Source organism: Pyrus communis, chromosome 9 (genome assembly GCF_963583255.1).
Source record: "Pyrus communis chromosome 9, drPyrComm1.1, whole genome shotgun sequence".
Taxonomy (NCBI): domain Eukaryota; kingdom Viridiplantae; phylum Streptophyta; class Magnoliopsida; order Rosales; family Rosaceae; genus Pyrus; species Pyrus communis.
Window position 1 is genome coordinate 25,235,477 of NC_084811.1, and position 25,508 is coordinate 25,260,984.

The 25,508-nt window shown below is 35.3% G+C and overlaps 3 protein-coding genes across 3 annotated transcripts; 1 reads left to right on the top strand and 2 right to left on the bottom strand.

Moving 5' to 3' along the window:
- Positions 1 to 1,093: 1,093 nt before the first annotated feature.
- LOC137745250 (uncharacterized) lies at positions 1,094 to 7,390 on the bottom strand. Its single transcript, XM_068485168.1, has 12 exons — positions 6,869 to 7,390; positions 6,103 to 6,167; positions 5,682 to 5,754; positions 5,506 to 5,524; positions 4,686 to 4,805; positions 3,879 to 3,948; positions 3,466 to 3,509; positions 3,304 to 3,345; positions 3,004 to 3,063; positions 2,784 to 2,851; positions 1,837 to 1,894; positions 1,094 to 1,705 (listed from the first exon to the last, which is right to left on the bottom strand). The coding sequence occupies exons 1-12, from the start codon at positions 7,168 to 7,170 to the stop codon at positions 1,613 to 1,615; spliced, it is 1,014 nt and encodes a 337-aa protein (XP_068341269.1). The 5' UTR covers positions 7,171 to 7,390; the 3' UTR covers positions 1,094 to 1,612.
- Positions 7,391 to 19,409: 12,019 nt separating this feature from the next.
- LOC137744580 (uncharacterized) lies at positions 19,410 to 19,898 on the top strand. Its single transcript, XM_068484358.1, has one exon. It carries the CDS (start codon positions 19,410 to 19,412, stop codon positions 19,896 to 19,898), a length of 489 nt encoding a protein of 162 aa, XP_068340459.1.
- A 2,480-nt stretch (positions 19,899 to 22,378) lies between these two features.
- On the bottom strand, positions 22,379 to 24,865 carry LOC137746116 (heme-binding-like protein At3g10130, chloroplastic). The gene is made up of 8 exons (XM_068486186.1): positions 24,599 to 24,865; positions 24,401 to 24,487; positions 24,164 to 24,234; positions 23,938 to 24,039; positions 23,667 to 23,771; positions 23,167 to 23,302; positions 22,754 to 22,863; positions 22,379 to 22,634 (listed from the first exon to the last, which is right to left on the bottom strand). The coding sequence occupies exons 1-8, from the start codon at positions 24,819 to 24,821 to the stop codon at positions 22,560 to 22,562; spliced, it is 909 nt and encodes a 302-aa protein (XP_068342287.1). The 5' UTR covers positions 24,822 to 24,865; the 3' UTR covers positions 22,379 to 22,559.
- Positions 24,866 to 25,508: the final 643 nt, after the last annotated feature.

Consider the following 25,508-nt stretch of genomic DNA (forward strand, 5'->3'; position numbering starts at 1 on the left):
GCCAAAAAACCTAATAAAATACAACTCATGCTCTTCATGTCCAATAGTTAGAAACAAAACTCATGCAAATCATGATGTATTTGCAAGATTATTGCCATAAAATAAGTACCAATAAATGCAGGAAGACGAACAACCCCATAATTTTAGGAAAACTAATAAAATTGACTTGAAAACTTTGAGTTTTAACGATAAGGACAAAATAAAGAGTAATGTAAATAGTACCGAAATTGACTTTTTAGTGTAAAAAAGTGGTTTTTCGTTAAAGTGAACAGTATCGGAAGCTTTTCGATAAAGTTCCCCATAATTTTGCCTTTGAAACATTTCCAACAGTCATATGCACCATTTGACAGGACCTGCCATTAGAAGTTAGAGGAAGCAAATAGGTGATAAGTGGCATCTGGTAAGTATATTCCCCACTAACAAACATGTAAAAAACATCCCCAGTTGCCACAAAAAAAGTGGCGGATTAGGAGCTCACCTGTTGACAACTCTTTTCTTCTCAGCTTCAGAAACAAAGACACAGAGATTCTCCACCAAAAGTTAAAGAGGATCCACTTTGGATATGCACCATTTGCTTCAGTCCCCACATTGTGAGGATATGTCACATACCTGCAATTTGCTTTTGGTACAAATTTCTTTTGCAGATAACCTTCAAAAATCGTTTATGCTAGGTCGAAAGTTTGATTAATTGGAAGATTAGCGGGATTAGGGGCAGAAGTTATAGCAGAACCAGTTTCTCTAGGAGGGCGACACAACTCAAAATCTGGATTCGATCATTTTGTTAAGGAGTAACAAGATAATGAACTACTCCAGAAACGTTCTGAAGATACTTATTCCTAGGTTCAACAGTGTCTTCACTCATCTACTGTACATTTTCTCTCGGTTGCATAACATTTATCGTCATTCAATCTAGTCGATGAACATATCTACACAACCAACAAGGATCTGCAAACAACTCTCAGATAACAGTGGCAAAACTCTGTCCGAAGGAACTTCGACATGTTTAAGAAAAGCTGTCAAACAAATTCCGGAAGGCAAGGGAAAGACACAAACATCTCTCCCAAATTGTTCGTTCTCTCTTGTATTGACTTACTAAGGAACAACATTGGTGACTTCTGATTTAACGCAATAAGCAGATATAAATTCAACTTCATCAGAAAAAGTTGTGAAAACAACACAACAGCATAACTTTCCTTAAAGCCGGCATTCTTTAATAGCGATTTAACAATGTATGAATAAAAGGGTGAGTAACGTTCATTTTCGATTAAATTTTCAGTATCCAATAAGGAAAATGTAACAGGACAATATCCTTCCCCTTCTATTGCAGTTTTTCTACAAGTAGGAGGGAGCTAAAGTCTAAAATTTACAAAATCATTGATAAACACTACGATAAAACTTCAAGCATACGTACTGCAAGTATCGAAACATAACTCTACTGCATCATGTCACACGACAAAATATTCAAACAGACAGAACACGAAACTAAAGCTATTCAACACAAAATAAGCCGAAGCCATAAAATTTCATAGTAACATAAAAGCGTGACAAAATATACAAAACAAAATTATAAAATATATAAATGAACAAAGTGCGTGCCTTAGGAAAGCATTACTTATTGTAGAGCATACGTTGCTTTTAGATATTCTACAATCTCTGCACTTTCGAACATTTCCACCCCCGTATTTGGATCTTCTAAGTAAGGAGCCTGTCGAACAAAATGTTAAGATTGAGACTGTCAAGTTACCAATCCACGGCATGTCAAACAGAGATGAAATCTTTCATTCTCTTACGATAAAACCACAGCCGCAGGAATTCATTGTAGGTTATTGAAAGTACCTGAAAACGTCCGGTTTTCTCAAACAGTATTTGTCGTTTTGGACTGCCACGAGCACAGCTGAAAAGAGTATTCATAATCTCTCAGTAACATACTTTACATCTTTGTACACAAAAACAGAAACAGATGACATTGAAAGGAAGGCTAAATAAGTTCTTCCAAAACATGATGGGTCGCTTTGCATCAGAAAAACCTTGAAACAGGCAATAATCCTGTACAACACAATGGAAAAATAATGCTCTATACCCGAGTTTAGAAACAACAGAGATATATTCAGAGAGACGTGGATAATAAAAAAACCCCTAAGAGAGTGCGAAAGTGGAAATATTAGAAAAATTAAATTTTCAGAAAACATGTTCAAAATTGACGCCAAAATGTAGCTTCAAATAGATAGAAACATGTTAGATAAATATGAATCATATACACGAGCACACAAATGCAGAATCATAATACCATGTAATTAATAGGGGCTAAAAAGAGTACACAGCAGATAAATGTAACAATAAATCGCATCTTCCCAATACGCAACCTTGGAACGATACAACTGTAAAAGTACATACATTAACATAGATATAACACTGGGATACAAAATACCACAAATTTACGGGGTTTGGATTAGGGTTCTTATGTTCACCTAATGTTTTTGCTTGTGAGTGTATCTGCATGTGCGTGCGTATTCAATCACATTCCTATCAAAAACATTGTGTATGTACAAATGAAGCGTTGTTACTATGGTCTTATAATATTCTTCATGTGCACCAGAGATAGTTTTATCAATATTGTAAGACTTCCTATACAAAAGCCAAAACCAATGCTATCATCACACAACTGCCAACAAAAAAGATAGTTCACAAGTAAAAAGTTCACTTAGAATTGTGTGCTACTTGATGAATTATGAAAATTAATAATAACGCAAGACCTAAACATAATTATTGTTACTCATATTTACCTGCGATATATGTGAGGCAGTTCTAACTCTACAAGTACTTCACGCACAAGTTTGCAAAAAGGAGATCCCTGAAACAGACAAAAATTTCAAACTACAACTTGGCATGTGTGTGATGTATCAATATATATATGTAAAAAAAAAGATCAAGGCATATCTATCTTTATCTTAATAGGGACCTCAAATATGTTAGGACATAAAGTACAGAGCATGACAGTCTAACCTCATATGCCCATACTAAAAGTGGTTTGGGTGGTAGTTTTGATGGAGAATAGCGAGATCCCTGAACGGAATTATCAAACAAGAGATTGATCAATTAAGTTTGTAAAACAAATTACATATAATAGCGAAATCATGAAAATCTAACATGGGCTTTCAATGTGGGCAAACTTTAGTGTTTGATGCATCTTGCAGTTAATGAACTAGGCATATTCTAGGAGGACAAACACCCCCTACTCACAACGAATCAAAAGAGAGAGGTTGTGAAAAGAATTACAGACTTGAAGAATTCAAACAAGCTAACCTTTCCTGCACGACCAATCATAGCAAAGCCTGCAGTCAAAGTCTGCAATCGAGAGTTGAAATAAATAAATAACTAAAAACAACAATTTTACAACCAGAAGAATTAATTAAAAATATACTTGCTAAAGATAAAATGAAAATTTGAGACGAGTCAAATGCTAACCGTTAACAAACCAAGTGACAATGCAAGAGGAACAGTTCCATCACCTGCACAAACATTTGGGGGACCGGGGGTAAGAAATTTTAAAAAGAATTTGGTGTAAAATGGTTGGCATGAATGAATAATATAGTTAGTAGAAGCTCTTATTCAAGAAAGTGTAGCTTCTGTAAAAAGCAAAGAAATAAAAAGCGAAAATGCATTGCGATATAGAAGCATAATTTGTAGAGCCTAGGTATACTGCTTCCATAACAAATAGTTACCATAAACTTAACATATAAAAATGTACCCAAACATCATAGTGCAGTTGTATTATGTATCTATCCCCTATCATGTCTGCATATACTGTAAGATGAAGGTAATACAATAAACATAATGAAATAACGTGATTGTAGCAAGATGAGCGTGACCACACGCACCATATTTCCCAACCAAGTACTTGATTATGTCATCTGATTCATACATTGAAACTCCAGTGTTCGGATCCACCTGCGACCAAACACAAAAATTGCTATGTAGCTGCCACTCAAAGCCATTGTGATATGATAATGAGATGAAACTAAGGTATATGTAACAACAGGCATAAAAACAAAACTAGTGAATGATGCAGAGAAGTAAAAACTAAGATAGCTATTCATATTTCATTGTGTGAAAGATTCTTATCATCATAGCCGAGGAGAAACTTAAGTGTTAGCTTCATGTTGTTAAATGTTCTTTAGTTGACGGAATCATTTAGCTATAATTTCAAAAGGTTATATATAGCACTTATGATCTATTGGGTTTCCTTTTTTATTATAAATATCTGCAAATTCCCTTCTCTTGGAAATTTTCCTATGAGATTCTTAAACAAAAAGTCTTCAAAACAGCACTAAATCGTCCAAACATGGCTGAAATTTTACACCTCTAGGAATAGCCGTAGGTTTGTAATGATACAATGGCAACAAGCAATAATCTCAAAAGTTAAAGAGTACACGAAAAATTGGAGAGAGTTTTGCTAGAGATATTTCATGAAAGACAGAGAAAGCAACTTGATCCATCTTATTGGTAATACATTGGAGCTGCTAAGCACTACATTAATACTTTAACAATTCTGCTTTCTTTTGAATCTAATTATAAGTCTACCATTATTAAGGATTATTTACATTATATCCCTCTCAAGGACAAACGCCCCCCCTGACTGCGATGATAAAAAGGAAAACAATAATTTAAAGAGTACAGTATCTAACCATGTAAGGGAACTGCTGTTTTCCGCCCATCTCAGCAACCTTGCGACGAAAGTTTGGACCACCTTGTGGGCAAGGATAAAATAGAACATCGAGGTCCAATACTGCAACAATTTCCCTAACCTATACATACATAAAATGTCAATTCATAAATAAAGAAAGAACATGTAACGGTAATGTATTCATCAAAATACATAATAATCAATTGAAAAGCCATCGATGACCTTAAGAGCCATTGACGCACATATTTAACCAAAATCTTGACAATTAGAGGATCCCTTAATTGGCCAGGTAGCAATGAAGCTCAAAAAGTGTTTATCTTGGATGAAACAGAAGGTCAATAGCCTGATCCTAAATTACACTACTCAATACCAACATGGCTAAAACTAAATGCCTAAAAGCAAACTAAACACCTAACCTATTCGTGACCGCAGATTTCAACATTACACCCATCAAAGAATGATGATGCACTGGATTAAATGGGACAGTGCAGTAATGATATCATGTGTATGGTTTGTGACATTTGCTCCGTTACTCAAGTCATACAGAGAACACTACGGCAAAAATAAAAAACGACCTTTCATATGGATATGGGAAGTGGTTTTCACACACCCTTTTTAGCCTCTTACACACCCCTGTTTAATCCTAGCCGCTGATTCCGTTTGATTTATTCAACCCGATGGCCATAAATAAAGAGAGGTGCGTGAGAAAACTAAAAAGGGTGTGTGAAAATCACTTCCCTATATATATATATATATATATATATATATATGCGTGCTTGTATATTTATAAACTACATGGAAATTTCAGGGGTTGAAGTTACCTTCCGGCAGAATGGACACCTGTGCATTATCCGTGGAAATCATATATGCCAACAGAAAAAAAAAAAATACATGCAGTCAGTTTTAGAGTGGTATGGATAAAACTCGGGGGGACTAGAAATTTCTACCAAAAAGAATTAAATTACAGAAACAATACAATGGGATGAAAATACAGTACCCTTCAAACTCATATATCTCAATAGGCTTCGCCGGACGGGGGCCTACTTTTGAAGTCTCTTTGACCTTAGAATCTGTTACATCAAAATTGGACAGAAAAAAAAAAAAAATAAATGAAACCTCTTACACTCGGCTACTTGAAATTATCAGATCTCTTGTTTACTGCTAAAAAAACTGTATTAAAACAAACCAAAAATTCGTATTCACAACGACAACAAAATGCTTGATGCCAAAAACAACTTTCATATTACGGAAAAATCATGATGGCCAACATAGGAAAACTTCTTCATAACTTGGAAATAGTTACTTCTTAGTTCTGATTAGACTCAATATACACTAATACCAGCCGTTTAACAACAATTTCTTAAATCATCTTCATTTAATTCATGCCATAAATCATATCAACTCAAACTAACACGTACCATTAAACTCGAGAGCATACTGGTCCGAAGGAATATCATTTTTCGAAACGAAAGAGAAAGAATATCTGCCATTGTACAACCAAAACAAGAAAGCAGAAAAAAAAAATGAAGTCAGAAACTGTCTACTGCCAGCACTATACTGGAATTTGGTACTTAAAATACTCAGTGTAGTTTATTATAACATATCTAATTCAAAATTTCATCTTAGTGGTGCATTAGCATAGTTTGAAAAAACGCGCAATACATATAGCGCTATATATCCCGTCACGTAAGAGATTTTGCAGTATAACACAAAATATCACGATAGTCTAAAAAAATGTTCAATTTTTATGCGATATTCAGCGATATACCACACCAAATGCCTCGTGATCGTATTGCTATGACAATCACAACATCCATCCATTCAATGAAAATGACTATACTACGAGTTTATTATGCATTAATGTGAAATTATTATTAAATTATATGTGTTTTGTTGCAAGTATCAAATAGCTTACGCTATACATTTGTCGAGACTAGGAGTTTATCATATATATTTATCAATACTATTTTACGCTATACAAGTCTCAAATAGCTTACGTGAAACCGCTACGTAGCGCGACATTGCATAGCGAAACCGCTCACGAGAAGCGATTTCACACTATGCTAAACAGCACAAATTTAATGGTAAACAAACCCAAGTGCAAATAAAGCAACAATCTTTAAATTACTGAACAAAAAGATTAATTTAACGAAATTTTTTTTAAAAAATTGAAAATTTGATTACCCAGAAACGAAAACGCCAGTCCCCAAACGGAAGAACAAGGCAAGAGCAGCCCCTAAGACGTCCCAAACTTTGTCAGGCCTGACGCCGAACCGCTTCGGCTCCGGCGGCTTGAAATTGGGCGGAGGAGCAAATGTTAACGGCGGCGATGAAGGTTCTGGTTTGGTTTGAACAGAAGCTGAAGTTTGGGGGGTCTCAGAGGACTCTGTAGTAGCTCTAATAGTACAGAATTTTCTTTTGGGTATTGTGGGGGATAAAAAAGGCGGGAAAATTGAACTGGGAATTAGGTTTAGAGCTTTGGCCATGGCTATTGGGGGTTATGGGGGGGAAGGGGAGGTTTGGAATTGGAGAGATTGAGTTGAGAATTGTGAAGTATGTGACTGTGAATCAGTTCACTTTTGGTGAACACTGGAGAGAGACAAGTACCTGCACTTGCTAGATTTCCAAAGCAAATGATTGGTTGGAACTTGGAACCGAGGGATGATGGGCTCAAGCCATGATTTTGTGTTTTGGAATCCCTATTGGAAGCACTTGGTCATGAACTTATGGAATTCTATACTTTTAATGAGAATTGTTCACATTATTTATCATTATATGTCTTTAGAAACCCAATAAAATATGAGATTGTTTAGAACTCGTTTGAAAGTATTTTTAAAATAATTGAAAGTGTTTTTAGAAAAAAAAAGAAAAAAAAAATTGGGTTCTAAAAGCACTTGAAAGTGTTTCCTACAAAATGTACATAACTTGTGTTTCTTCCAAAAAGTACCTCAAGTGCTTTTACAAGATTCATTTGAGTTTTTATCAAGAATTGGTTCTAAAAACATTTTTGCCAAAAACACTTTCAGTCATTTTAAAAGCACTTCAATCGAGCCTTTTGTCATTTAACTGTACAAAATCAGATGGTTGAAATTGATAAAGCACTAAAAACCGTCTATCTATTTGTTGCAGTTGATTAAATAAAAGACCTTAGTTTTAACTGATTCTTTACAAAAATAATCTTTATTAAATAAACAATCTTAATTTGAACGATTCTTATCATGAGCAGGAAGTTCAGTAAATCGACCACAAAGTATTTTAACAAGAAATTCCTTCACAATTTTCTGAAACCAAACATTGTTGTTTAAAATAAGTTTTTTTTTTTTAATATAAGGTTTAAAACATGTGATTGGATGGCAACAATGCAAAACATGCAACCAAGTTCAGTCATATGCCAATTCTTAAATGAAATATCTCAAACTCATTGAGACAATTGTGAAACTAACTTTTCAATACAACTCCAATATGGGCAATTAGGCATATTACGATTCCAACCATGCATTTCCAATTATAAGGAAAAGATAAATTAAATTAATAAATTTGAGTTTCCTTTGCTTGTGGTGGAGAGATTTTTCTAGTCTGCCCAAAACATTACATATCATTATATAATTGGAGGATTTTTTTTTCTTCTTTTTTTTAGTGTTACTCTCTAATTTTACGATGACATGTGGTGTTCTGTTCTGTATTTTCGATACATTGAAAATCTCTCCTCTCCTTCTTGTGTTGGATGTGAAGTTAATACTGTTTTTTTCAGGTCGTTGCACCACCTCCTTTAGTTTGAAAGTTATTGCTTTTATGTTGTTTGGGATTATTTTTCTAGTAATGCTTGTTAGAGACACAAATTAACATACTTATTAATGTACGTTTATATACAGGTAGGTCTTGTAGACAATGGTAAGGTCTATCTCTATTAGAGATTGTGTCGGCATGTTGTTTTTATGTGTCCAAATAAATTTATTGTTTCTAATTTACCCTATCATGTACCCTACAAAAAGAGTGATAGTTTGTGTCTAACCAAATTCAGCACAAGCACGAAATCGAGTCCTCTTTTTCAAACCCAAACACAGTTTTATTAAACATGTTAATGTTCATAAGTACCAGAACTACTCATAAAATATATTGTATACATCAAATAAACGGGATAAATTTTCATTTCATCATTAGTTTAAATGGGTTATCTCTTGTTATTCAAGTTATATTGATTGTATATGAATTACGTAAACATGTAAGAGTTTGTCATTTTTGAATTAGGCGAGTTGACCTGAAACACAAATTGGTTAGTAATCGTGTTAAACATGTTGACACAATTATGGTGCAGACACGATAATGGCCAACTTGAAAGTGTTTTATTCATATTGTTTTTTAGTCAAGTTGTCATGTTTGTTTCTTAATACTCAAATATGGGAGGTCAACAAAGGACCATTGGTATGATGGCAGTGTAAATGTGAAAACAACAAGATTTAAGTAGTTCTCCCGAATGAACGTGCTATGTCTACTCAAAATGTATGTTATATATTTGTTGGCTGTTACAAAATCTCTCAACACAAAGTAGTAGAAATCTTCCCTTCTCTCTCTCTCTCTCTCTCTCTCTCTCAGGATCCCACCCTTTTCTCGAGTCCCTCTTCAAGGCCGAACGGTCTTGGGCTTTAAGTATCGAATCCCCCCACTTGGTAACACTGATCCCGCTGCAGGCTGTCTCCTGCAAGTAACTAGGGCTGGGTTCGGTTGGCAAACTGTGCCAATTTTTTTATGCCACCTGCCAGTTACATATACATAATTAACGAAAATCAGTTACCGCTAACCAACCGTCTTCTTGCGGTTGTCAAAAATTAGTTTAGCTAAAATTATTGCTGGTTCGGTTGGTAAATGGCGCAACCGGTGGTTTCCACTTCTTCCTCTCTATCTTCCAGTTCCAAGGGCTCAATTTGATTTTCAGATTGGGGTGCTTGTTCGGTTGCATTGTGTGGTTCATTTTGGGTTAATCCATGTTGTGCACTAGCGGTTGATTAGCTAGACTCCATCATCCTAAACATAAGCAACACATATAAATTCAAAATCATATATACGTGTATATATACTATCAGTAATCATCATGCTATCAATTTGGTTAACAATATTTTCTATATTTATTATGCATGGCATGAATCATATACATATACATATATTTTTTAAACCCTAAAACTAAAGAGTCATTTATTTTCTAAATCCTAAAAGTGAGGAGTCAAGCATGTAAAAAATACATAAACTATCTAAATAGAAATATATATATATATATATATATATATTGGTAGGTATGGCATACCGCGGCATACAAAAACAATTACCAAAACCATGCCATTACTTGTCGGTTTGGTAAAATGTCAACTGATATGAAAAAATGCCAAAACTATATCATACCATTATGAACCGACCCGTATGGTATCGGTTTATGGCACAATTTTCCACCCCTACAAGTAACCACGACGTTCACCGGAGTTGATGTCTGAGAATGTCTACTTTTTGTGGTTCCACATCGAAAAGTTGTAAGACGCATCGCTCGTGTATACATTTTCTGAAAATGGTCAAATTGAGCCCTCTTTACGGCTAGTCCTTAGGAAAATATAATATTAGCCATAGCTGAAGCTTTAATTAGGTATAAGAAAAAGGTTTTCTTTTTTGGCACGTTAGAGAAATATGGGATTCCATGTTCCAACAAAAATATGTGGAAACTTACCCAAACTCTCAACAACCTAACGGGATCTTTAGTCTAATGTCAACTCTTTCATTGGGACAGGGAAGATAGCCCCTATTTGGAGGCACTCAAAGATTCAAACTCCAGTACAAATTAACAAAGTCACTTCATCTGCAGTTTTATAGCAACTGCTTCTGAGAGGCCACAGTAATGGGGCGGCTGACTTTGGTTGCCTTCCCCCACCCGTCACCACCATGAGTGTCTCATTCAATTGCTACTCCCCCCTTTTGATTTTCTGGATGGATAAAGAGAATAATAAACAGACTTCCCATTTTTAATTTCCAGTTTCAGCACTATTTTATAGCAGTAGGCTCAGACCACTGGTTATAAGTTATACATAAAACTAGAAAAGCTTGCATGACCTGTGAACGAGAGCTAGCCTACGCGTACGTACGTACGTACATGCATGCGTATGGATATATACCCTGACTTCAAGATACAAGCTTTATGTCTTTTCATCCAAGTAAAATTTATAAAATCCACTATATATCACTTGTACTTGAATAATAAATAGGAATACAGTTATTGCTTTTGAGAGGATCGATATATATTAACCCTAGTGTGATAATACATAGTATAGAAAACTAAGATCGATGAAAAATTTTATGTTCATGGAAGACTTGGTGCAAAATTGAGCATTGTGGCGTTTTAGAATTCATACAACCGACCTCACTTCGTGGGATAAGGCTTGATTGTTGTTGTTGTTGTATAAAAGGGCTTAGGGTTTGGAGGGTTTTGAATCATATCTATAGGTAAGAAATTAGGGTTTATATATATATTTATATATTTATCTATAAGGGAACGTTGGATAACTTTGCTCATGCACCGTCTACAAATATTCAAATGAAATTCAAACGAAGGGGCTAATATCTGTGTAGGTCTGAACTTTACTGCTTCCATGATGAACAATGCAAATTAACACCATTATTTTTAGAAAGTATTTGCCTACTTCTTTTCTCTGGGCAATTTGTACAATTTTTTTTCTTTTATTTAAGAAGGAGGACAACTGGTGACAAGTCATGGTTATCCATCCCTTCAGGGGGTTTTTTCTTTTATTTAAGAAGGAGGACAACTGGTGACAAGTCATGGTTATCCATCCCTTCAGGGGGCCGAGAAGACTCATAGAGGTATTTTAGCATCTCTTTGGCCACAAGTCTACCTTCCACACCAGCAGTAGGTTTCGAACTCGAGACCTCCAGTTTTTAATTTGAAGAAAGCCTTGCAATTCACCTTTTACCATTGGGCCACCAGCTCGTGGTTCAATTTGTACAACTTTCGATTTATTTATCATTTTGGTTGAATATAATATGATATAATTAATTGGTATTAATTAGGCATCAGCGTCCAAGCTGCCATGTGTGCATGTCTCTCAACATATTGAACCCCATTCAAAATTTACATGACATACCAGAACTTACGAAAATGTCGTAAGGAGAATATAGAAACCTTGCCTACACCAGGCGGGGTGAATACTCATTTTTCTCTATATCTCATCGCACGAGAAGAGAAACATAACCACTTGTTAATTCTGCGTAACTCAGTAAGTATGAAGTTTTATACAAAATTCCGATGCAGTTAATAGTGAAATCATGTAACTTCACAGATTACCCTTGCCTCCCAACAAATACATGCGAGATCTGGCAAGGATATATGAATGACACTTGTCATTCTCCAAGTGACTAATCAGACACTTAATTATCAAGTAATCAGGTCAAAAATAACAAGCCAAATGATGGTAATTCTACTAGGGTAGCACCGTCCAACCATTGAGAGGCAAGTGTGGTGCTTTGGGCTGCCATGTAAGCCGACCATGGTCCCCCTCCTTGGAAAGGGATCCTCTTCGGATCTTTTCTTCTTAATCCACCAAATCAAGGAATCTGTGCTATTGAAATTTGATCCAACGGCTACAAATAGGGATCCACTTTAAAACTTATAATAACTTCAGTCATTCAATCAAATTTCAATGACACATATTCTCTGATTTGATGGATTAGGAGGAAGAGATCCAGAGAGGATCTCTTTTCCCCCTCCTTGACCCAATCTAGAAGCCACAAAGTAACAAGAGAAAAGGAGGGAATGTCGGAGGGAAATTAAGCCGAGGAAGCTGCTTTTGTCTAAAAGGAGAAGTGCTTTTAGACTATTTATCAGAGAAGAATGAGAAAGGAATACTACTGTCTCAAATCTAATGAGTAAAGTGCAGTTGCCTTTCCACTTTGGGTTCAGAAAAAGACAATAATTTTCCTATGTGAAGCAATTAAAAGAGGACCTTCCCTCTTTGTCAGATAGGATCATATATAAGGCAGCTCCAGCAGCAGGCATATCTATATAAAATATATATTATGCAAGCCAATTATTCTTTGTTCACAAAGAATGTGCGTGTACTTCATATGCCTTAGAGTCAATACGTATATGTTACAAAGCAAAAGCATGGAAATTTGAAAGAAAAATGATAAAGTTTGTGGAACAGAATCATGCAAAAACATATAAAAACTCGTACCCCTATAAATGGGTTGCTGGAAAATCCCTACTTTTGCAAGGTAGATGGAATTATATAGTAGGTCTTTTTCTAATGCAGGGGTGGCAGAAAGGGATTTGGATCCTCTTCTGAGCTCGGGGGGCTGCAGCCTTCTGAGCAAAGCACGTGAACCGTTAGATTTTGATTCAATGACTACAAATAAAAGGATTCTTTAAAAGTTATAATAATTATAGTCGTTTGATCAAAATTCAACAATCCACATGTTTTGCTCAGGAGGCTCAGTCTCCTGAGCTCAGGAGAGAATCCAAATCCAGCAGAAAGTGCTTTCATTCATCAGGCTGACGTAACAATAAAGGCACCATGCATCTTAACTGTACCAACCCTTATTACAAGAATCAATAGGGCAAAAATTTAATTAAGCTCAAGAGCAAAAGACCAGCGTTGTATTCTTGCGTGCATTCTACGATATCTTCAAGTTTCAAAACTTCTAGGGCTTGGAGTAAACGACAGAGATTTCATGTTGAAAAGCAGCCATTTGCCAAATGTGTACACACACACTATTATATTATTATTATTATTATTATATCTCTACTAATTAATAAAAAACTCATTGTCAACCAAAACCCTATAAAATTATCAGTTTAACACTCTAATTAAAACAGAACATGAATAAGAAATATGGGGCAGAAATGTAGTTTCATACATCCAAATTTTGTTGTTTTTTTTTCAAAGTTTCATCTACATGTAATCCTAACATATCTCTAATTAAAAAAAATATATATATTCCTACTCCTACATTCTCTATCACTCTCTTCGTCTCTCCTTCTATTTCAAAAACAAAAATAAAAAATTTTCTTACGCACTTTGTGTGTGTGTGCCCGTATGCTAGTTATTATTAAGAAAACCCTCATTGTCAACTTTTTTTTCCTATTTTGACCTCACTTTTGATACACACGGTTGACAAAAGGAGGGTAAAATAGTAATTTTGTACCTTTTGACAAAATGACAATCATATCCCTATTTTTCCTATTTTACCCTCTTTTTTTTAGATAATGACAATCATATTTTTCTAATTTTATCCTAACTTTTGATACACAATATTTACATAAGGAGAACAAAAAAGTAATTATGTAATATTAAAAAAAATATGCACTTATTAAAATAAATTGTTCACACACACACAAAATATGTGCTCTCTGCTAATATATATATATATATATATATATATATATATATAATTACTATACATAGTCAGTTTGAACACAGCTCAAACAGTCTTGAGAACGGTTCGAATATTGCTCCAAGGATGTCGATCGAGAGGGCTAGAGTTCTTTTCGATCGACGGGGCAACTATGTTTCTAAATTTTGAAAAAAGTGGCTAGAAAGTCTTTGTCAAATGTATTAAAGAAGAGTGGTGTTATCTATATATTCCATTTTACTTCTTATGAGAAATTTTTAGTATGCTCAAAATACAAAGCGAAAAACATATGTCATTATACAATTCGAGGAAATATTTTTCTTTTCAAGTGTCCCTTCAAGTGTTTAATGACATGTGGTGCTCCGCCCCATGTTTCACTTTACTGAAAAATCTCTCACCTCTCACACACTGCTCTCAACTTCCGATCATCAAATCAAATGAATTGAAGAAGTGAAATAGCACAACCATTAAAGAAACATGTTCTTTTCAACACGAAGAGACATACAAGTTGAGGGATATTAAAACTGGGGGTATATATCGTCAGTGCTTAGGATAGATTTCCATTTTCACTTCTTTATTAATGTTTATGGAAGAAAGATTTTTCCATTTAGAATATAATAAAAGTTCCATGGTTTCTTTTTCACAGTTTCACTATCGAGCTCTTGTGGTCTACTAAGCAATCTTTATCTTCTCTTTGTTAATTTTAATAAACAAATTTAATTATTGAATATAGTCAAAGCTCTTCCATTTTTATAATATAAAAAGTTAGTATTCATCTTTCTAAGTTGAAGCAGAAACGTATCAACTTATGTAAAAAAAATGATCGAATCATATTTTCATATTTCAATATTAGAAAAGATATGAAGTTCCTTCCCAGTAGTGACACGGACACCGTAAATATTTTATACTTTCTCGTAAATTTACCGTCAATTATTATAATTTGTTTTCAAACTTAAGCTACCACTAAAATATTTATCAAGGGATTCTAAAATGAAGTTTAGAAACAAAAATTCATCTTCACTACCATCATCATCATTGCCATTATTTCTACCGCCACCATGGACACCGCCACAACCATTGCTTAGCACTGGCTCTGCCAACTTCCACCACCTCCACCCTAACCCTTACCCCCCTTAACAATGTCCTTGCCACCATCATCACTTTTGCCAGGGACTACCATCGTCACTAGGCCAGAACCCCGAAAGTACCAACACAATCAATTACCCCCGTTATCATAATACTTGAATTAATCAAATGTAACATTAGAAAGCAGGTATTGCTTAATTGGAGAGAAAATAGTTTTTATTGACCTTTAGTTTTAAAGGATAAAATAAAATGATAATTAATTAACCTACGTCGAAATATGAAATTATTTACTGAAAACAAATTTCCTATTATACTAAACATTTTATGCATACATCATTCAAATTAAGTCTTTTTTATGAGAGGAAGAGAACAAAAAACTAAACACATCACCCAAATGAAAGCGACAAGATCAAATCAATGTATTTAAAACTTCTTTAGGGGCATGGATAATGCCATCATCAATATAAGACTTGACTGGGTCAGCTGTGAAATGATTAAATTGTAAGACATAATTATTAAGCGTAAAACATATTAGTATTCGATCTAATACAACATTAAGCACCAACTCTTGAATTGTTAAAAAAATGTTTTTAAATATTGTTTAAACTATATATTCAGAATAACTCAATGGCATAAGCATTAAGCAATTAGTGCAATTCACTCCTACATTTACATGTCTTTTCTGTATCCTTCATTCTTTCTCATTTTTATTCTGAATAAATTCCTGATTTTACAAGAACAACAACCAAGCTTTATACTATTAATTAGTTGTATGAATCTTAAAACACTACTGTGGTTGGTTTTGTCTAGTCTTCCGTTGCTTCAAGTACTACATATCTTTTTTTCTTTTTCTTTTTTATGTGGTTTTTTATTCCAAGTCTTCAAAGACTTTCCTCCATCTCTTTTTTCTCTAAACCCTCCTAAGTTGATGAAGACCTCAGAAGACTTTGAAATATAAACTAAATAAAAACCAAACAAGAAAAAGTTAAAGGCAGCAAAGTGGGCATTTCCCTCATGTTAGATATCAAAGCAGAGAAATCATTGTCATTTTTTGCTTTTCTTGGTATTTCTAAAGTAAAAGATGATAATTTCTTTTTCCACTAGTAAAAAGGTGAACTGCCAAAATTCATATTTCAAGCATGCGTGTTGACAGCATCACTCACCACAACTAAGAAGAAAACTGATGTTACTCTTTTTATCACCATGATTCATGCCATATAGCTCTCATCAAGTGGGTCTCCGTCCCTTGTATAGCTCATCAAGGACTAATTTTATTTCTTTTTCAATTGACCAAATTGTTGTTCCAAATCACAATCCCCACCCTTTTTTGGTGTGAGAGATACTCGACTCCACAAAATCGTGGAGAAAAGCGTGCATAAAAAAATTCGTGACAAATTCACATAACTTTATGGTTATAATCGGAATCGTTCAATTACAAATCATTTATGAAAAAAAAAAAAAATATATATATATATATATATATAATATCATTTAGTTATCGAACTGTATAATATGATCAGAATTAGTAAAGTATTACGAATCTTCTATTTATTTGCTATAGTTGATTAACTAAACAACCTTAATTTCAATTTGATTTTGTATAGAGATAAATCTTTACATAATGTTTTTTAATATGAATAATTCCGATCATAAGTACGAAACTCTACGAATCATCCACGAACTACTTTGAGGAGTTACTCCACAAAGTAGTGGAACCAATTTTCTCTCTTTTTGTTTTACCATTTGATTTTCATAGGAGAAGTCTGTACATGCATTGAGAACAATTATCACGCAATATATCATCCGACGTATCATATAATAACATTAGGTAGCCGTGTTCCGAGCATATGAAAAACTTTCTCGTGTTTGGGGTGAAGCAATCAAGTTGCGGGGCAAGTAGAAAATGTTGCGGTTTTTAGCCAAAATAGTCATTGAGATTTACATAACTTTTCATTTTGATCTCTGAGATCTGAAATCAATAAATTGGTCCATGAGTTTGTCCACAATCAATCATTTTGGTCATTTTATGAAAAATCTCCATAAAATAGGGGTAAAATGACAAAAATATCTTTTTTTTGTCAAATCATTTTGATCTATTGTTTATTAAATTAAGGGTAATTTAGTCATTTTGATCCTTATTTAACATAATTTTTCACCTAAGGACTAAAATGATTGATAGTGGATAGTCTCAGTGATTATTTATATTGATTTCAAATCTCAATGATCAAAATAAATAGTTATGCAAGTCTCACGAACCATTTTTGTTGAAAAAACCAAATGCTACAACAGGCTTAACCTCACTGGGATACCTGAGTGCGCCTCAAATGGTCCAGTGTGAGCCGCGAGCGGCAGAGCAATGCCTAACTGACACGCATTTCTCTTGACAGGGACATTTATTTAGGTAAAAATCGAAAAGCACACAAGCCTTTCCCATCCTATATTGTCTTTGTGGGGACACGCATAACAAATTGGAGATCACATTTTTTGGGGTAAGAAATATTTATTACCCTCCATTTAATTATTTAATCAGCACTCCTAGCGACAGTCGTGTATGAGCGATTCGTGACCACCTATATTGTGTCAACGTTAAGATTTCCTTACAAACGTATAGACAATTAACTGTAGCATTCTTCAACTTTTAGCAATGCCCTAAATTTTGGCATTTCCCACTTTGTTCTTCGAACTTATGCCACTATCCCCAAACCATCGGTTTCAGTTCTGTCACAATTTTACATTAATTCTATCTTGTGCAATGGACGACCAAATGCATCAAGAAAATGCTACTTGGAAGAATTGATTTATTAGAAAAAAAAATATTGAGAAGAATTAAAACTTAAAACACCTGCCACAAATTCAAAAGCTTCTATTGTGCACAATGGACCAAGAGTTAACCTTCAACTTGACGAAATAATTGACAGAACTAACTGCAAGCTTGCAAGCAGGACATTGACACAAATTAAAAGTTCAGGAGGCAAAAAGTAGAACAAGGCTATAATTTATGGCTACAACTAAAAAAAATCTTATTTCCCACAAGAATAGTATCTCATAATTTACGGAAATTTCTTACATGCTACGAGCATTGGATGACTTTGATTGATTTGAATTATTGTTTTTATTGTGATCTCGTGAATACAAGTTATCTAATGTTCGTAGCATTTAATGCACCGATGTGAAGCCCCATAATTAACCACAAAAGCTAGAGTTGGACATGAACCTTAGAATTGCGTTCAAGTAGAGGCTTTTCTGGATTCATTGAACGGACAGAAATGACCATTTATACACATGAAAGATGCCTTCCAGTTTGGCATCCACACCGAGTGAGACACAAAGGGGAAATAGAAAACGGTTTCTGTGATTTCATCATGCGTTCCAGGTTCCAGCCATACCAACCTCAGTGGGGAAAGTTTTAAAGCAACTGCTGGAAGCAGCTATATAAAACATCAAGTGTTGCAAAAACAAAATACGAGTCTAGGAAAGTAGTCAACCACTCAGGTCCTTTTGTTATAGTGGCCCTACACTGGATCTTTTACTGTGTGATGGAGTCTGGTGATAACCCACTCAATTAAACACTGATTTGGCTCGGAATATTAATTATAACTCGGTGAGTCGACTAACACTACATGAAGAAGATAATAGGAGAAACTCTCTTGTAACCCGTGTCACCATGCAGCAAGCATCGTGCACTTATTGAATACATGGATGAACGATGTCATTAGGATTATATTATATCTTGGTTGCAAGAGAGTTTTTTCTTGTATCATGAGGTCTGGTGATAATCGACTCAATATACTTATTTGACGTGTTATCTTATTACTCGGTGAGCCGACTCACACAACAACAAAGAGACAGAAGGATAAATAGATTTTTGCTTTAATCATTGCAGATCTTGCTTAGTACTAATCCTATTCTAAACTACCCATGATGTTTTAATTTATTATTTACTTACCACTTCTTACTCACCAACCATTTCGTCCATCCAAATCAAGTGTGTATCCAACATCTATGATTACTTCACCCACTTGGTCATCAACCTATAGTTTAATGCTCCAAAAAAAAGGTGGGGTCCAGAGAAAAACAAGGCATATTTGTAATATTAAGTAATATAAAGGGGAGGATTGTAGCCATCTCCTTTATATACAACCCATCTATATTCCCAAGTCCCAACGCCCCTCACTCACAATACCCAACTTTTCTAAAGCCAAAATTTTTTTCTTACCAAGTTGTGACAAGCAAAAGTATGGGGAATTGCTTGGTTATGCAAGAAAATATAACAAAGATTATGAGACCAGATGGGAAAATCTTAGAGTACAGAGCAGACATGAAAGTTTACCAGGTGTTATCGGAGTTTTCTGGCCATGCAATATCCGAGACAGCTCCAGTCTACCAGCATCTCCGGCCAGACTCCAAGTTGCTTGGTGGTCACCTCTACCATCTCGTACCTCTCCCTCTGCCACCGCCGAAAAAGGCTTCCCAGAAGAAGGTGAGGTTTTCGGAGCCTGAAGCCGAACCTGAACAAGAAACAAAAGTCGTAAGGATTAAGCTGGTTATAAGTAAGCAAGAACTGCAGGAGATGTTGAGAAAGGGAGGAGTTGCAGTTCTTGATGAAATGGTCTCTCGGCTTCAAAGTGAAAAAGGCGTAGAGCAGAGTAATACCAACAGCTTCAACGACGATGGTAACTGTGAAGGGTGGAAACCCGTTCTAGAAAGCATACCTGAAGTAAACTAGCAATAGTATAAACGTTAGTATGTAGAATTGTATACTAATCTCTCCTTTCAAACAAAATGAAATATGAAAGAAGAAAAGAAAACAAGTATCTCTCCGCATGATCGGTTTTCTGTAACATACATATAAAGTAAACAAAGATCCATGAAAAATACAGTTTAGCTTTTCTTTCCCTTCTCACATTTAAGTTCTTAATACAACAATAACAACAAAGCCTTATCCCACTTAATGGGGTCGGCTGTGAATCTTAAAATATTACTGCGCTCGGTTTTGATACAAGTTCTTAATCTGTTCTCTAATTGGTATGTTGCATCCTAATCGTAGAATCTGCGCGTCATTCAAAACCTTAGTCTCATGCATATCTCTAGTACACAAGAATCACAACCAAGCCCCAACAAGAAGAAGGAAGAAAGCCTTATTTCACTAAGTGAGGTCGGCTGTATGAATCCTAGAACGCCATTGAGCTCGGTTTTGCACCAAGTCTTCCGTTAGCTCCAAGCACTCCATGTCTTTTCTTAAAATTTACGTCCAAGTCTTCTTATGTCTTGATCTACCATTTTGCCCTGAGCCTCTCATAAGTGAAAAAAGAAAAAACAAAACAAAACGTCTAAGAGAAAAAAAACACAAAGTTAGTTATAATATAACGGTTCAAACTACAGAAATGAATTTCCAAGAAATTTCATACAACTTGGTGGTAAAGAGGGGAAGAAACTGTCGCAGCATAATAAATATCAACGCGAGTAAACAGTTTTCTATATCAGGTCGAAATACCAACGAGCATGTAATATGACGAAAGGATGATGTAGCAATACATATGCCTCTATGAGTTGGCCCCTTGAGCCTCCAGCCTCACCTGCCAAATCACAAAAAAGATACCAAAAAAATACAAAGCATATCTTATGTTATTGGCACGCCAAAATAGTTATCCTACACTCCACCTAAATGAAAAAATGAGGAAGGAGTGCCCTTTTAAAGTGTTAATAACAATTCCAGCTATTGACACGTTATCTTTTCTATACATCCAAATTATTACATTTTTGTGGTGGTGGTGGTGGTGCTAGTGCTCCCATATGAAAGCCTCTTGCAACTTCCCATAATGGAATGATAGAATAAGTCAACTAGCTCTAGTTAAATTGCTTGTGTGTGTGTGTGTGTGTGTGTGTATCATGGAAGAATGGCTATAAGTTACCTCTACTATACTTCATATACCAAATATGGTGGTTCCGGTAGCACTTCAAAACTGTTTTACTGCTGCTTAGGAGTATTCTTGACCAATCCAACCTCTTATAAGATCTTGTAAGGTTTCTCCTTTTACCGATGTGGGACTCTTTTATCTTCACATCCTCGCACGCTCCCTCACGTGTAGTGAATTTTCAAGCCAAACATGTGGACAACACAAATTGGGTGATCTGGAGCACGTGTAGCCATTGGGCTTCACACATGGGCCAACCTGCTCTACTACCATAAAGAAAGTTGACGTTCTACCATAAAACCAATTGGCAAATGGGGAGTAACTCAACCTGTTATAAGACCTTGCAAGGTTTCTCATTTCACCGATGTGGGACTCTTTTACCTTCACATCCTCACAATAGATACATAGAGTCCTTGTTGCATCATTCTTACAATCAAGTATGTAACTGAACTCTAGGTAAATGAAAGCCAAAAGCACTTTTCATTCAGTAATTATCTACTTGTTGCGTTCAGTAACACATTCAAATTACTAAGTAAGACACTCTACAGTCTACAAGAAGAACTAGTTGACCATATAATATTGCAAATTATGCAGAAACTTATTAGCCAAGTTGTCCACTGAAACGGTCTCTATCTACCCTTTATTTCCCATATCAGCTTCTCACAGAACAAACACAGGTCCCTCCTTGTTGATAGGAAACCAGATAAGGAAATAAAAGGTCCTACAGAAAAGCACAAGTACTTTAGATTTCTTTACAGCACATGGTTGTGCTATTGGCATTTCAAGTTTGAATTATAGCTACTCTGTTTCGTCATACTAGGACATGTATTCTTATCTAAACTCTAAAGAACAATAAGGAGGCCATGTTCGATCCCTTTTCGATCCCAGTGGGTAGTCATACATTCAAACTTCACTATAAGCACTATAAAGGCTGAGACTGACTAGGTTGCCATTACTTATTTTGGCTTTAATCATAAAGCACTAGGCACACTGGGAGTAGCTTAGTTTTATATGTTGGTGGGCACGTGTGATGCAAGCAAGAAACAATGACGTATGCATATCACATTTCAGTTAAACAACTCTCACTTCTTATGCACCAATAAGTATCTCAAGTCAATTAACAGCATTCCCCCTCCATAATCATCTGAATGAACAATGAATTTATATACCGCTGACTATATGCACGCATAAGCAACAACTTGAAGAGAATGAATGAAAAGGAATAAAAGAGAACCGGATGAACATATTCAATGGCACCAGAAGAATAGGTGAAGAGAGTAACCAATATACATATCAGAAACTGGTATATCACAAACTTTATGTAGTCCCTATTACTATATTTACATACCGTATGACGTTACATAATATATTTGATTAGCAGATATCCAACTCACTTTAGTTTCTACTTTCTTTACAGGAGAAATGGTGTATAGTCGATAACCACAAGATTGTAAATTTCCGTATAGAAACTACTATTCCTCTTTACTTTCAACTTCCAGACTGATCTCATTACGCCGTTGAAATGGAAGTGTAAATGGTGGATTATACTGCATTCATATTGAAAGGGAAAAGTGTAAATGGCATTTTAAAAGACAATGTACATAAAGTACCTTGAAGTTAGATTGTTCTGACATTTTTCTTATTTATAATGCAGTGAAGAACGTACCTGTGCAACTTCCACTGAAGTTCCTTCCTTCACTTGGAACTGTCCATCATTTTTCAGAGCTTCCCTTAGCTTGGATTCTCGTTTCTTAACTTCCTCATTAGTAACAAACCCTGATTTGACATTGCGAGCATAAACTGTCATGATACAGTCGAAAAATCTAGACTAAACAAACCATAAATTACTCTCAGTGAAATTGAAACTGCAATTATTACCACAAGTTTCCTGCAATTAAGTAATACTTAACTAAACTTCAGCTACAATAGCACACCACATGAACTAGATATAACCATGCTTATCAACTAGCGGAATCTTGGACTTGAATGCAATTTACCACATAGAATCATGTACTTTCAATACAATAACCCAAATTCACAAAATATCTACATAGCTGATAATATAAGGAGAAAACAGACCTGAAAAGGCAACAACTGCAACTACTTTCCTAGGGACCTCTTCGATCCTTACAGATGGATCTTTAGGCAATGGCGTATTGGCACTGTATTTCGAGGGAATGACAAAGGACATCTGCCATTTATCTTGATCTCCCAGCTAGATACAATTATAGAGAAAGTAGATCGTGAAAAAAGAAGGATAAAGACTAAATATAACATATTGGGAAAGAGGTCAAAATACCAATCCAGACTTACACCACCAAAACATATATTAAAATTAAATATTCAATTCCAAAATGGACTAACTAAATGAGACAACCATGGCCAACTTCATGAGCTAATATTTTGGTGTCGTGAGTTTCTTGCAACATTTTTGCACGGATAATTATAAGCATTTGAAACTTACACGAAAGAACATGTAATCTCAGCAGAACTTCAGGTATAACATCTTAGTTTGAATCATCAGCAAAATACACATGGTGCCAGATAACATTAACATAAGATGAGTGCATAAGAGTTACCCTCTTTGTTATCACAGGAGTTGTCATTTCCATTTTCTCCCCATCCGATTGAACTTTACGTGTATAAACCGGTGTGGTCATCTCCATTTTCTCCTTGGTGGTATTCTTAACCGGCATAAGAACAAAGTAAGATAGCCAAACAGGGTTAGATGGATAACAAAATCACATTAAGTGGTTAAATAAACAAAATTATATATTAAAGACCAAACCATTGCGAGAAGGAAATAAATAAAAACCCCGACAAGAAAAGGGGGAAGAAATTTCAAAGTACCTTACCAAACAGGTATTCAGCTAAGACATTGAAGGATTGAGATGCACCATTGAAATCAAAACCAGACTTTCCAGGCATTGTTGTCTCTGCTATAATGTAAGCCTGATTCCATACACTCACAATCCCAATTCGTCATTGCTTACATGAGACAGTGAATTACAACTAAACTGAATAATCTCAAGAGGGCGAAAATGGAACCGAAAAAAAATGAAGCTTTTAACAATACCTCAATTTCTCTAATCTCATACTGGTCTCTCCTACTCAGAACTTTGAACTTCACCGTTTCAATGTCCGGAACTACACCAAATATACACCGAAAAATTAATTGAAAATAAATGCCGCATACGTGGTTAGGCCAGTTAGCCAGGGGCAACCTGTTCCCGGCACCCAAGTTCGAATCCCCATTCCCGTCTATTAGAGTACTTTAAAATATCGCTTTTTCAAAAAATGCCCAAAAGATCACCTGCCATGAGGGCTTCTTCGAGAGTACGAGCCTCAAACTGTTTGGGGAAGACATATTTTGCAGTCTCCGTGGCCAACTCGAGCAAAACTGCACGTTAAAGGGCCAAAACGTTGAAACAAAATTGTTACCAGGGATCCAATTTTAAATCTTTGAAAGCTTCGAGTGTGTGTGTGGGAGGAAGTTGATTTGAACATTTACGTCGCTGGGAGAGAGACGACGCTTGAATAGCGAGAGCGGCGACGAGGGAGACTCGGGCTTCTAGAGCGGACATGGTCCTCCTCCGCTGCTGCGGCGGGGAGGGGACTGCGGCCGCTCGGTCCGTCGCCATGGAGATGGTGGTGAGTCGTCTGTAGATGTTAGGGTTTCCGGAGAGGGAAGTGCAGGTTAGGGTTTTGGAAGGGTGCGTGTGAGTGAACGACATTGAAAGCTTTTTTCTTGATTTTTTTGAATTTTCTGTTGCAGAGAGGAAGTGAGAGAGGGAGTAGTGGTTATGATTTTCCCGGGGATGGATGTTACTTTTAATGAAATACCATATTCGCCCCTCACTGTAGAGGGATATTGCAGGTACTGACCCTCAGTTTATTTATTTTATTTTATTTTTTGGTATTGTGACCTTACATGACGACGTGAGTTCAAACCATCTCGGTGACTAATCTAACATTTAACTTACTAACGCTATCGTTCAACTCAGTTTAGTCATTTGAATTGGAGATGGAAAACTATTTCTTTAAAAACTATATTTTTAAGGATAATACTTGTCTACTCACAATGATGAATACTCACTTTTTGATTTTGTCCGAAAATAATTTAACACTTATTTTATTGTTTTTTTTTAAATTGACGACTTATTTAAAAAAAAAATTTTACTTAAAACAAAGAATATGTGATATCTTTTATTGGGCCAACAATAATATAAATTGAAGATAAGAACTCTTAATAAAGATTGAGCTTAGCCTTACAATGGATTAACAATAATTTGAATCGAATATAAAACCTCACTTATAAAGTAAAGAGGAATACTATTAGTACTAAGTGACATGTATTGTTCTATTTTGAATGTGCTATATTTAAGAGTAGTGGCTAAATATAGCACAATCATTGGAGATGG

Excerpts from the sequence above, each read along its gene's own strand:
- LOC137745250 (XM_068485168.1), bottom strand. The coding sequence starts at position 7,170 with ATGGCCAAAGCTCTAAACCTAATTCCCAGTTCAATTTTCCCGCCTTTT. Across the intron at positions 5,755-6,102 it reads GTATGCTCTCGAGTTTAATG|ATTCTAAGGTCAAAGAGACT; the intron begins GTACGTGTTAGT and ends TTGATGTAACAG. Across the intron at positions 2,852-3,003 it reads TTTTAGTATGGGCATATGAG|GGATCTCCTTTTTGCAAACT; the intron begins GTTAGACTGTCA and ends TGTCTGTTTCAG.
- LOC137744580 (XM_068484358.1), top strand. The coding sequence starts at position 19,410 with ATGGGGAATTGCTTGGTTATGCAAGAAAATATAACAAAGATTATGAGA.
- LOC137746116 (XM_068486186.1), bottom strand. The coding sequence starts at position 24,821 with ATGTCGTTCACTCACACGCACCCTTCCAAAACCCTAACCTGCACTTCC. Across the intron at positions 23,772-23,937 it reads CTGAATACCTGTTTGGTAAG|AATACCACCAAGGAGAAAAT; the intron begins GTACTTTGAAAT and ends ATGCCGGTTAAG. Across the intron at positions 22,635-22,753 it reads CTTCAGTGGAAGTTGCACAG|TATAATCCACCATTTACACT; the intron begins GTACGTTCTTCA and ends ATATGAATGCAG.